At 44.0% G+C, this 13,815-nt stretch overlaps 1 protein-coding gene across 1 annotated transcript in view; it reads left to right on the top strand.

The window, feature by feature from the left end:
* The window catches only part of LOC137258663 (FACT complex subunit SPT16-like), a 35,820-nt gene extending 23,484 nt beyond the window's left edge, over positions 1-12,336 (top strand). The window contains exons 19-25 of the mRNA XM_067796357.1: positions 201-326; positions 1,431-1,619; positions 2,758-2,927; positions 3,472-3,601; positions 5,137-5,266; positions 5,586-5,657; positions 11,173-12,336. Coding sequence (XP_067652458.1) covers positions 201-326; positions 1,431-1,619; positions 2,758-2,927; positions 3,472-3,601; positions 5,137-5,266; positions 5,586-5,657; positions 11,173-11,348 — 993 coding nt within the window. The 3' untranslated portion in view covers positions 11,349-12,336. The remainder of the gene's footprint in view (positions 1-200; positions 327-1,430; positions 1,620-2,757; positions 2,928-3,471; positions 3,602-5,136; positions 5,267-5,585; positions 5,658-11,172) is intronic.
* Positions 12,337-13,815: the final 1,479 nt, after the last annotated feature.

The following is a 13,815-nucleotide window of genomic DNA, read 5'->3' as shown; positions in this document are numbered from 1 at the left end:
TGTTGATCACTGGTTTGTCTTGTCCAGACTCGATTATTTACAGACCACCACCACCCCATAACTGGAGTATTGCCGATTGCGGCGTAAAACTAAACTCACTCAGGATGTAATATTAGAATGATTACTTACCATTCCAGTTGTATGTATTGAGAGGGTTTTTTTTATGTCAGTTTGTGACCCATGTATTATCCATCCAACAGCATGCCATCCTGTTCGGGAAGAAGAAGCACATCGACGTGGCTTTCTACACTGAAGTTGGAGAGATCACGACTGACTTGGGGAAACACCAGCACATGCATGACAGAGATGATCTCCATGCTGAACAGGTGATAAGCTCATTGCTTAAATATATGACATGCTTCAGATATTCCACAGTCATGTACCCATAGAGGCGCAATGTGTGAAGCCCATTTCTGGTGTCCCTTGCTGTGATATTGATGGAATGTTGCTGAAGGCGACATAAAACTGAACTCGTGACATGGATGCAGGAGGGTAGGTGCCTGCCCAGGTTAACCATTGGTGTAATAAGTCATTGAAGGGCATTTAGAAGTGAAATACATAAGAGTGAAGATTTTTATAAGGCTTTGAGGATGTTATCTTGTCCGGAGCAGATCTCCCAAACTTGGTGCATTATGAAACTTGGTACACATGTTTGCCATGTTCACCATGATCCCTCCATGTGCCTTTTGGGGGTTACACCAGTGTGTGAACTTTATTTTTAGTGTGGTTTTTATGACAGTATGTTTGGCTTTGAAATTGATGGTTGGGCTCTTTTCCAGAGAAGAACTTTAAGACCATACACTATTTCTTCACCAAACTAGGCATATAGACAAATCTGGTGGTACAGTGGTGCCTTTTGGTCGGTTTGGATTTCTGAATAAAATATTTTTTGTTTCCATGGCAGCAAGATTGACTTCGTCTGAATTTGGTGGTAGTGTTCTTTTCAGGAGCAGGACTGTAAAACTTTAAGATATTCTCCCGCCTCTCTGACATGCACTCCAAAACAGAATACTGTAATATATAGTAGAAGAATATTTTTCTGTTATGGGTAATATTGATGACTTTGTCTTCTTGTTTTCTTTTCATTTTATTTCTTTTTATTATATGCTTCCTGCAGCATTAAGACAATAAAACACCACCTGCCCTTTCCTCTCACAACTGTGGAATCTAGGTTAGAATTTGCCTTCAGGTGCCATGCTTGTTGGAAATGGTGACTAACAGGATTGGGTGATCAGACTCGCTGACTTGGTAAACGTGTCATCATAACCCATATGAGTAGATTGATGCTCATGCTGTTGATCACTATATTGTCTGCTCCAGACGCGATTATTTAAAGGTGGAATATTTTTCATTTGCGCATTAAACAACAAGCAAACCAAACCTTTCTTCCCGCACCAACTTGTTTCTCACTCGTTGACTTCACATTACAGGCAGAGCGAGAACTCAGACAGAGGCTTAAGTCTGCCTTTAAGAGTTTCTGTGAAAAAGTGGAGACAATCACGAAACAAGAAGTTGAGTTTGACACGCCCTTCCGAGAACTTGGGTACCACGGAGCCCCCTTCAGAAGTACAGTATTACTACAACCCACCAGTGGCTGTCTTGTCAACCTGACAGAATGGGTGAGTCAAAGTTCTATCTATGATTCCAAACTGAGATTTTTGTAATTTCTATTTATCCTTAAAGCCAGTCGTAAAAATTTACACCTTAACAAAACGATAAGACCTGTTCTATATTAGTTGGCGATTCACTCATGTATGCAGTGAATGGGGGTCCATATTCCTTCATGAATTCAATTCATTATTTGCGCTCACTAAACTCAAATCTGCATGAATGTTTCAAAAGTGATGTTTTCTTTAAGTTTGGGTGTTATTTATCCAAGGAAGATTTACAAAAGGGAATGAGAAGTGCAAGATTTGTGGATGTCAAGCAAGATTTATATATGTCAAGTTCTTTGATGTGAATAACACGTCTCAGGAATGTATCTGATGCAGCACTTGACTAATTAAATGTGATGTTGTCACTAATCATTGCCCTGATGGATTAACACTGCTGACGAGATATAATATTTCTCTCATGGTAGATCCATTACAGCCCTAATGTTAGTGTTGTGTTTTCTGATACAAAGCTATGCCAACAAAGATTGGAAAAGTTGTAACGCAAATCTTAGAACTTTTGCTGTTATTTGAAACAAAATTTGTTTAAGTGTCAGTCAGTGAGTGGGTCATGATAAATCCCTGTGAGTGATAAGAATGTGCAAGACAGATGCTTCAGACACTGCAGGTGGCTCTAGAAATAATTCAAAGCTGAGCTGTGTTCTATGGGTTTTGTGTTTTCGGCATATTTGTTTAGGAAGTCAAGGAATATATCCAGCAGTAAATTGGCTCACACATTTTACAGATAATTGTGTGTTCAGTGTACATAACTTCATGAGTGGCATTGAGTAAGGTGCCACAGTTTGCCTTGCAAGGTGGCATCCCTTGGTTGGTTGTATCAGGATCTGTTAATTGCAGGTTTGAAACCAAGATTTGCCCTTTTTTGGATTCTTAACACTGCAAAAAGTGTAGCGCTAGGCATTCCAGGTCTGATGAAGCGCGCCAGTAGCCTATACTGTTTGAAGCAACCAAATGGATGGGATGTGATCATGCCATGATGAAATGATTTACCATTGTGGCATAAAACAAAGAAAAAATTACACTTCCACACCACAAATACTTTCCAAACCAACCACCTCTCTTACTGACTGCTTCTGTGTTGCAGCCTCCATTTGTAGTGACACTGGAGGAAGTAGAACTGGTCCACTTCGAGCGTGTCTCCTTCCAGTTGAAGAACTTCGACATGGTGTTTGTGTTCAAAGACTACAGTCGGAAAACCTCCATGATCAATTCCATCCCCATGAACATGCTGGACCACGTTAAGGAGTGGCTCAAGTGAGGACTTAATAGTAGATCAGTATTCTCAATTATTGTTTGTATGAAGGAAAAACTTATTCCGTAAAAAGTGCCTGTCAGAGCAGGTAAAATATTCAGTTTGACAACAAACAGATCAGCTGGTTTCTGATTCTAGGATGGTAAGATCCAGGTGTATAATGTGTGGATATTGCTGGAATATTGCTGGAATATTGCTTAAAGTGGAGTAAAACTAAACTCATTCATCCATTCATTCATTCGTCCATTCAGCATTATGATCATTCATCTCAAGGGTTTTGAAGACAAGCAAACCATGTTTCTTTTATCATGGTACTTTTGACTTTTTGTGTTCTTTTGTACTTCATGTCACCACAACAGTAAATATTCTAGATAAAACTAAAATTACTGATATTAATTCTGAAAATGAAAACACTTTGGACAGTGGGTTTAATGTCTTGCATTGCTCTAGATGAATTTGTTTTACACATACCCCTGTCAACATTATCTTCAATGCCTGGATGTATTTGTAAAGAAAGTCTGAATGTGATTAAACATCTGTCTGCAGTTCCTGTGATATCTGCTATACCGAGGGTGTTCAGAGTTTGAACTGGGGAAAAATTATGAAGACCATCACTGACGACCCAGAGGGATTCTTCGACAATGGTGGCTGGAGTTTCTTGGGACCTGATAGTGATGTGAGTTCCTGTGTTATTTTTTTATGCCCTATTTGTTAGTCCATGAGATGGTCAAGCTGGATTGCTTGTGTGGTCACCCTTAGTGTACCAGTTACACTAAGCTGATTTTTTTCCTACAGACTGTAAATAAGGACATAATGCCTTAAAGCGGCATAAATCAACATTGGTTAATCAACACCTTTCCCAAGGAAACTGAACATGCCGACCCTAGCTCCTCACTCTGCATAAGACCAAAGAAAAATGACCTCACTAAATATTGGTCAGTTTAAGTTTCTGGGTGGATGTACATTTAAAAAGTCTTACACAAAATCATCCAGTCACAGCTGACATATGATTCCAACTACACATGAAGACTCTTGATGAAAAGTGCTTGTTAAGCCATGGACTCAGATTTGGTGTAGTATAACCTAGGATGCAAGGAATGGCTTAGAGGAAACAAACGAAACACTCATCCCAGGATTGCAACAGCTTGAAGCATTTCTCACTCCTCCAAAATGGCGAAGTGATAACCGGAGCTCGTCTGGCCCTAATGAAAATGGTAAAAGAAGAGTTATTGATGACGAGCTGTTGAATTTATGATTGTTGATGACTACATTGAACTTGTGGAACAAACACAGGATGCTGGGATGTAAGCTGTCTTCACCATTTCCCAGCTGACATTCTTGTTCAGCCGTTAAATTCAAATTTCCCAAAGCAACCATTTTGGTTTGAGAACGAAACGATCTCATACAGCTATTTGTACGATTGCATGTACCTGAAAGTTAACACTCTGTTGTCAGATAAATCGCTGAACATCGCTTGCAATCGTTTGGTTGTTTGCAACGCACCCTTACACTACTTGAAGCACATGCAGATTCAGTGTGCAACAAATGAAAACTACAGCAGTATCATACATAGGCACACGATATTGGGTGTGCTGGTGATTATAACCTTACCTTAGCTATTTCTTCTACAACTGTGAGTAGCCGAGTGGTCAAAGAGTTCACTTATCACAGCAAAAGATCCGTGTTTGATTTTCCACATGGGTGCAATGTGTGAAACCCACTTTTGGTGTCCCCTGTTGGGATGCAGCTGGTGTAATGTTAAAAATACCCTAAAACAGAACTCAGTACTACAAATGATAGGTACAGTATGGTGTTAATACTTAGTTTCATGCTGGTAGGTTCTGAAAATGAACAGGACTTACTGAAATGTTTCCAAGAGCATGGGTATAAATATTAAGGGCTGTCTGTGGCTGTCGGTACTTGAGTTGGTACTTGAGTTGGTTATTAACTGTCGTAACCCAATTGCATAGATTGATGTTGGTCACTGGATTGTCTGGCCCAGATTATTTACAGACTGCTGCCATGTTGCTGGAATATTGCCAAGAGTGTTGTTAAACACCAAACAGTGATCAGCTGGATTTATTTACTGTGACACTGAGCAGCATTCTCAATCCAACTGTTAACTTCCCCAACACCAATCTATGTTTGTTTATTTGCCTGATATTCATTAGCCATTGTATTCTGATGTTGGATGAATGTCTTATTGTGTAGGCTGAGGAAGAAGATGATGACGATGATGAAGAGGATGAGCATTACCAGCCAAGTGGGAATGACACTGAAGCTGAGAGCAGTGACGACTACAGTGAGGAGAGTGATTGGAGCGGAGAGGATGAGGACTCTGGTACGGTCACATACTCCGCTCTGAAAGGGTGATGTAGGGACCTCTGGGGGGTGATGTGGGGAGCTCTGCGGGGTGATGTAGGGAGCTCTAATGTAGGGAGCTTTGGGGATGATATAGTAAGCTCTAAGGGTGGTGTTTGGTGGCCTTGTGGGTTGTGCATAGAGCTCCGTGGGATTGCAGTAAATCTTATATTTAATGTATAATATCTTGTATTTTGTCTCTGTATTGTCATCTGTTATAGTTGTATGTATAGGCGCATATTGCCTTGTATTTACATATGTTTAAGTATTTATACCGGTCATTATGTCTGGTTTTGCAGAAGAGGAAGAATTGGGGTCCAGTGAGGAGAGTGGCAAGGACTGGGATGAACTCGAAGAAGAAGCCAGGAAAGGTGAGCATTCCTAAATGTCTAAAACTAGGAAAACAGCTGAGGTTTATTGATACCATTCATGCCTGAAAAGTAGAGCATCTGGCCAGAGAGAATAATGTCCCTGATATTATCTCTCAGTTGTGTTATTTCATATGAAGAAACTTGGAAAGAATGTACTTTTTCCGATCATATCAGACCGGAATATTAATTCTGTGTCATCAATTCAAAAGAAAAAATGTAAAAAAATTTAACTTACCTTACCATAGGTCTTATGCATATTACCTCAAGCTTCGTTAGAAGAGATCAGACAGTCGTTGATTCGCCATTCCCTAGATGGCTACCTCATGTAATCTACGAATGTAGTCACGGAAGTGACGTGATCTCCCCACTCGCGCAAGCGCGAACAATCCAAAAATCACTTTTACTTCTAGCGTTCGTCTGTTCGGACGTTTTTGGTTCGCTTAGTTTACCTACTTTGTGGTTCAATAAAGTTGTTTCCTCACGGGTAGGTATGGTTTGTATCCCTTAGGTGTGCGTGTTAAGGTAAGTTATCTTTTAACTGCACTTACTTTGCTACCTCGTGTTGTTTTTTTCTCTCACTTCGGGGTGGGTTTGCCCGCGTCGTGTGTGAGTGCGGCATGGCGTCCGTGGGGGTATTATATCTTGCTGGTTTTCTCCCTCCATGTGGTTTTCCATGTCGATAAGTATTTTTGCCAGGTTTCACTGCATTTATATGTTTTTTCGTGCCACGTTGCGATGTACGCAGGCAACCTTTTTGGTTGTTTGCCCTTCGCTGTCACGAGCTTACGGGCGTGCCTACTTTATAGTGGGGGTGCGTTGGTGCTGCATTTCTGGTATAGGGGTGTTTTTTCTACCGCCTAGCGTTGGTTTCAACGCATTGTTATGTTTTGTATGTTGCACTTAACTGTGTATGTCTCGCCAGTTTAGCACCGTCTGCTAGGGGCAGGATTCGGCGAATTTCCCCACCCTTGGTGCCCGGATTGTGCGTCTCTGGCCTGCTCTTTTGACGGACGCTGCCAGTACTGCGAGGCGTTGTTGGTTGCTGGTTTCAAGGCTTCTTTTGCGGCTAAGAGGAAGCATTTTTCACAGCGGAAGAGAAGGTTGTCGTCTCCAGCGTTGTCGTTGGGATCTCTGCCGGACGACCCTGACTTACAACCGCCTTCAGCGCCTGTGCCGACGCCTGGGATGGGGCGTTCGTCCATGACGCCTGTACGTTTGTCCCCGGAACCACCTCGCTCGGATTCCATCGTGGATCTGTTTTCGTCCGGAGGCTTGTCTCATCCGGAGGTCCAGAGGTTCCTGCGCTCCCTCCTCACGCCCGGTGCTGCTGCGATGCCAGCGCCTATGCCGACACCAGCGCCTACGCCGACACCAGCGCCTATGCCGACACCAGCGCCTGTGCTTAGGCCAGCACCCTATGTCTGCGCCAGCGCCTAAGCCTACGGCGGCGCTTACGCCAGCGCCTGTGCCTGCGCCAGCGCTTACGCCAGTGCCTATGCCTGCGCCAGTACCTATGCCTACGCCAGCGCCTATGTCTACGTCAGCGCCTGTCCCAACACCAGCGCCGACGCCGGATACTGTGCCAGCGCCAGCACCTGCGTCTTACCGTATACCCAGGGTGTTACATATGTTGTCCAGGGAAGAGGTTTTGCAACGACAGTTGGATGAAGGGCGCGCTCGGCGCTTGGAGGCAGAGAGCTCTCGGCGCAGATCGCGCTCCAGGTTCCCTGGGAGTCTGCGATCCTATACCCTCCACAGTAGTCTTTGTCGGAGTTCTCGGTCCCCGCGACGCCCTTTGAATGTGGACTCTCGCTTTACTACCAGGTGAAGATGTTACTTGCTCTCCCAGTCCATATCACCTCGACGTTCCTCTAGAACTCTGCGTTTGCGGTCACCGGAACCACCTTGGATCCCGTCCAAGGAATCTGCTGCTCATGCATCGACTCCGTCTCTTACACTGCGGCGTGATTCGAATTCCATGTCCTGGGAGGACCTGGAGGTACAAGGTTTTTGCCCGGACTTCGACGAGGAAGTAGGAGGCGACGGCAATGGTGATGGCACTTGACTACCCTTATCATTCGTCTTCGAGTGGATTGCTGACAGGTTACCGGACTGCCCTTCGCCTTCGGCTGATTCCAGCAACCCTGCAGCAATTCATTTATCACCGGAACTACTCATCCCGCCTCATCCTATGGTGGCGGACGCCATGGTTGTATTACATGCGGTCTATGCGAAATTGTCAACTAATCCGAATTTCTAAGCGTGTAAGTCGAGGAAGTCAGATTACAAGATAGACAGCCTGGTTTTTGAGGACAGCGTGGCTGTCTTGGTTGTATCTCTGTAGCGGTTATTGGGCTCCTCGCGGCTCTCTCATAGAGTGCAGGATTCTAAGCAGGTGGCCATTGAGACTGAACTCAAGCGGATGCTTAAGCCGTTGTCTGCGCTGGCGTCAGCTACCTCGGCGGCGGCGATGGACTTGTCTGAAGACAACGCCTCGAGGATCGATCACCGTACCAGATATTCCTACGCCGGTAGGTGGGAGGGACTGGTCGCATCCCCGTAGATCCTTACGTTACAATTTGTCTACATATACTTCAAGCGGAGAAAGATTTCTTTCACGTGCTTTACTCATTTCGTCACGAAGATTTTTCGAGACAACAACAAAGTGACACGCCTAACTACACCTCTTATTACAAGAGAGGACGGCATTTATCTTCGGGGAAAATTCCAACACATCTATCTGAAAAACAATTTGTCTACGTCAGTTTCAAGCGGCGGAAGGGTTTTCGCGCGCTTTACTCATTTGGACACGTGCTCGCAAACAACATGGTTACGGTCAAGCCTGTAGGCTAGCAGGGTATCACCGTTTACAAGATTTCATGATGATCAGTTACCTGCTACACCGGTGACGTCACGTCTATATTTTGATTGGTGCCCGAGAGAATATGTTGTGTCGAGAGACGTTTCAAATAATCGGCTTCCAGAGTGGGACCAATTGTTGTACCATCCTCACAATTGGACACTGCACCTGGATCCGTCACGGTTTCATCTTTGCGCCTGGACCATCTGTGATAGTCTTGAGGGCCAAGGGGTACTCATCTCAAGTGGCGAAATTAATCACCCTGGAGCACAGGGTTTCCACTCAGTCACTTTATGGACCTGCAGGCGTGGGCGATCGACACGATCCTGCGACTGCTTTTGGTGGCACCTTGGTGGCCAGCCAGGCCATGGTTCCCCGACCTGCGTCATCTCGCCAGCAGAGAGTCATACCAGCTCCCAGATTAGTTACGTCTGCTTCGACATCCGCACAGTCGGCAGCTGCATCCGGACCCACTGAGATTTCATCTTCACAGTTGGGTCATCTGCAGAAGGCAATAAGAGTTAAGGGCTACTCCTCGTGCGCGGCAAGCGTCCTAGCTTGTACGCATCGAATGTCCACTAGGTCCTTATATGACGACAAGTGGCGCTCATTTGAGAGTTTTTGCGCTCAAAGATCGCAAGACCCTATGACAGCTTCTCCACAGTATTTAGCGAACTTCCTCCTGTTCCTGCATAACTGCAAGCATCTTAGAGGCAGTACCTTGGGGACTTATCTGTCGGCTTTGAACTCTATTCGATTAAAGCAGATAAACAGATTTCCAAGGTACCAGATCTTATTGCGCTACTCAAGGCCTGCAAATTGGAGGACCGGAAAGTTAAGCTTCGTCCTCCAGTTTGGGACCTCAACATCGTCCTACAACATCTTAGAGGACCTCCGTATAAGCCTTTAGAGGAAGCCTCCTTCGTGTATTTGTCTCGAAAAAAAAAAAAAGAAAAAAAAAAGGACGGTCTTCATTCTAGCGTTAGCTACCGCAGATAGAGCTAGTGAAATTCATGCCCTGGACGTCACGCAGGTTCGCTTGGATCAGTCGAGGCATGGACCAGCCCACTTGGGTCTCCTGTGAGATTTTGTGGCCAAGAATCAGCTCCCTGGACAGCCAGACAGGCTGTTCTCCATTCCTCTGTCATCTGCAGTCTTGGGACAACATGACTTGGAGGAGGAGCTGCTGTGTCTCGTTAGAGCCCTCAGATGTTACATCCAGAAGTTGGCTTCTAAGAGACGTTCCCCTAAAAGACTGTTCATCCCACTTTCAACTACCTGCAACAGTCTACACAGTCGCCTTATGGCTTCGATCTACGATCCTGGCGGCTTTTGATGCCAAGCGTCTACCTCATCCAGTGGCGAACAACCCACACGAGATCAGAGCGTTGGCATCTACCATGGCCCTCCATAGAAATTGCACAGTGCCACAAACTATGGAAGGCTGCTTTTGGAAGTCGTCGTCTACTGTCTTCGCTTTCAACTACCTGAGGGACTTGGCAGTTGAGGACATGGAGGGGGAGCTGCTGTGTCTCGTTAGAGCCCTCAGATGTTACATCCCAAAGTTGGCTTCTAAGAGACGTTCCCCTAAAAGACTGTTCATCCCGCTTTCGACTACCTGCAAGGGGAGGTGAACAGGAACACAGTCGCCTTATGGCTTCGATCTACGATCCTGGCGGCTTTTGATGCCAAGCGTTTACCTCATCCAGTGGCGGACAACCCACACGAGATCAGAGCGTTGGCATCTACCATGGCCCTCCATAGAAATTGCACAGTGCCACAAACTATGGAAGGCTGCTTTTGGAAGTTGTTGTCTACTGCCTTCGCTTCCCACTACCTGAGGGACTTGGCAGTTGAGGACATGGAGGGACTACAGTCTTTCAGTCCATTGGTGGTTGCCCAGCAACTTACCCGGACGTCCGCCCATTAGGTAATAACACTGTTACTTACCGTTGGTCTTAAGATTAACCTCACCCTCAGGGTGCGTCGGTTTTTCTTTGGAGTTCCCTTGGGTTACTCTTTGTCCTGCTTCCAGGTTTGTCCTGTGACTGTTGGCATTGGTCTCCCAGGTTCTCCTAATGCATGTGCACTGGTTGCTGAGGGATGGTCCTCCGGAGTCCACACCACCATCCATCTGTCGAAGCCATATGCATAAGACCTATGGTAAGGTAAGTTAAAAATTTATTAAAATCTAAATATTTTAGATATTTAAATACTTACCTTACCATAGGGCGGTGACTCCCTCCCAACGCTGGATGCTCCTCCCCACTCTGGACTCTTCGGACCTTCCTGTTGCCAGTAAAAGTGATTTTTGGATTGTTCGCGCTTGCGCGAGTGGGGAGATCACGTCACTTCCGTGACTACATTCGTAGATTACATGAGGTAGCCATCTAGGGAATGGCGAATCAACGACTGTCTGATCTCTTCTAGCGAAGCTTGAGGTAATATGCATAAGACCTATGGTAAGGTAAGTATTTAAATATCTAAAATATTTAGATTTTAATAATATTATACTACAGGCATCCACCAGAAGGAAAGTCTAGACTTAGCCCAGAAACATTAAAATTATTGTTGTTATCCATGAGATCTGTCTTTTATCATTCTCACTAATATAAAGTGACCCTGTTCTTACAACTTACTGTACTACTGTTTCAGCTGATGCTGGTATTGAGGAGGAGGTTGAACCCAGACACGGCAGCAAGCACCGAGATAAGGGAGGGAAGGATCGTCATCACAAAAGTAGCAGCAAGAGCAGTCACCGTGACGACGATAGGAAGCGAAAACGGTCAAGTGACAGAGTTGATGATCACAAGAGAAAGAAGAGGAGGTGAAGGCCAAGTTAGGATTTCATCTCCCAAGATGATCTGTTCTAGTTGAAAGAGATGATTGAACTGGAGGAAGATGATTGTTTTGAAAGTTGTCTTTTGTAGTCAAGAGGACCCATAACATTAGTTCCAGTAATGGCTGGGACATGTACATGTTAGTTATGTACCTTCAGACTTTTGTCGTTCTTGATCCTGTCATTCTTGATCTTGTGCATTACATTGTTGATCAATATTGACCAAAAAAAAAAAAAGCTCTATGAAAAGAAAACAAAAGTCTGATATCATTGTTCATTTGTACTTAAAAAATAAAGGGAAACAAGAAAACATCACTCACAAATAGCAGTCAGTGATAGGTCGAAATAACATCATTTTGGAACACTTGCATCAATTTTATTATCTTTAAAATTAAATTTGAAATAAAAAAACTGCAGGAGATATTCTAATTATTATTGGCATTATATCAAGCAGCTTGTGGTGTCATTAGCTCTATACATTTCATTGGCAGAGTCGCCTACAAGTTCTCTTAGCCTTATTATCTATGTCTGTATAGTGTTTTCGTGGACCACTTTTATGTATTGTAAAGGATCATGTTTTACAGTTTTAGTGCTCAGATCAAATTTCAGTTGGGGCTGTAATAAGTCCTTTTCTAAGAGAATACAGCACGTATCTGGGTGTGATACATGTGTTCCTTGTGAGATATGCATTATACCACAGTTCATTGTTATGTCAAACATGCTGTAACACAAGGTTTTTGGATTTTTTAGAAAGCTCTGATGACTCATTACAGCCACAGTTTCCATGGTTTCCTGCATGTGTAAATATTCATATTATTGACTGAAGCTTAGGTGTAAATATCCATGAAGATTCAGCAGGTTTGTTACAGTAGCTTGGTTCCAACGAATCCTGTAGCATTTGGCAGACAAACATTGTCAGTTGTTGCAATTAATGTATTTGTGTGTCAACCTGTTGCAATAAAACTGTTTGCCAGATTTAATTGGCATGTTTTTGTCTCTGAAATACGTATGTACTCCTACTCCTTCCTTTAGGTGGTAGCCTGGTGGTTAGAGCATTTGCTTGTCAGGCCAAAGACCTTGGCTTGATTCCCCACATGTACGGTGAGTGAGTTTAGTTTTACGCCGCTTTTAGCAATATCATGGCAGGGGACACCAGAAAATGGGCTTCACACATTGTACCCATGCGGGGAATCAAACCCGGGTCATCGCGTGACGAGCGAACGCCTTAACAACTAGGCTACCCCCACTGCCGCCCGCCCTTTCCCCCCGATGCGAGAAGTGAGAAAAGCGTGCATCGACAAGCCTTTAGTAACGTGCCGTGCATTGAGGTCAAACGATCAGCTGGTGTCAACATGGCAGCAAGTCGATTCGATGCGTGTTGTTTTGTTTTGATTTAGTGAAAACATTCAGCTAGATAAATGCGTTATCACATCGTGTCGAGGGAAATACGGGGGGCTTGGGGAATACAACCTTACTCGGGACTGATAAAACCCTGTATTTCCCTCGACACGATGTGATACCTTATAGTACATGGCATGATATTGTGGAGGACATGTACAACATGACAGATGTAACCCCATATACAATATTGGTAAGTCTGATATAGTGCTATATGCAACATTGTACGTTGGTGTTGTGCTATATCCAGCATGATATGTCAAATGTGGCACAATATGGTATGTGGGATGCTATAGCAGGAAAGGTAATGTGGGTCAGTATACAAAACATGTCAGATACAATGCTATATACATGAGACTTGAGAGACCTGATGATATGCTATATACGATTAGATATGATGATAATGATAATAATTCACTTATATAGCACCTAGTATCCATCTGACTAGTTGCTCACTGGACGCTGTAATCAGAATCTGATTATCATTACCCCGGATAACCCAAGCTGCCCTCTTAGGCGCTAGAAGGTTATAGTCACAGGACTTTATCTCACTGGGTACCCATTTTTTGCTGGGTGAACAGAGGCAAATTTGAACAAACTCACTTGCCTAGGGTGAGACCACATTTCTCATGTGCTTCATTGTGGGGCAGGACTGAAGTCCTAGAAACTCTCAGGATGTTGCACTATATATAACATGTTGGATATGACCCGTCACACTGTACGTTACCAGCATCTAAACATGGCAGCATGGAGATAGTTCGAATTAGCAGTCTTCTACCATTATTCAATCAAAATTATTTAGCACACTGATAAAACTTGACGATGCAAATATACTGAATGCTCCAAATTTGCTGATTAATGTCTGTGTTAAACAAGAAGCACTTTTTAAATCATATGATGTCAGCAATTCAAAGTCTGGACGTCTGTTGAGTACCTTGGGTACAGTGGTTAATTGTAGTGAAGGTGATATTCATTATTCCCTTCACACAAATTCGAGTTAGTTTCTGCAAGTTGCAGTTGCAGGAAAATGTTATTTGTTGTCCTCCAGCACAATGCAGAAC

Source organism: Haliotis asinina, chromosome 12 (assembly GCF_037392515.1).
Source record: "Haliotis asinina isolate JCU_RB_2024 chromosome 12, JCU_Hal_asi_v2, whole genome shotgun sequence".
Taxonomy (NCBI): Eukaryota; Metazoa; Mollusca; class Gastropoda; order Lepetellida; family Haliotidae; genus Haliotis; species Haliotis asinina.
This window is presented reverse-complemented; position numbering and strand designations above follow the sequence as displayed.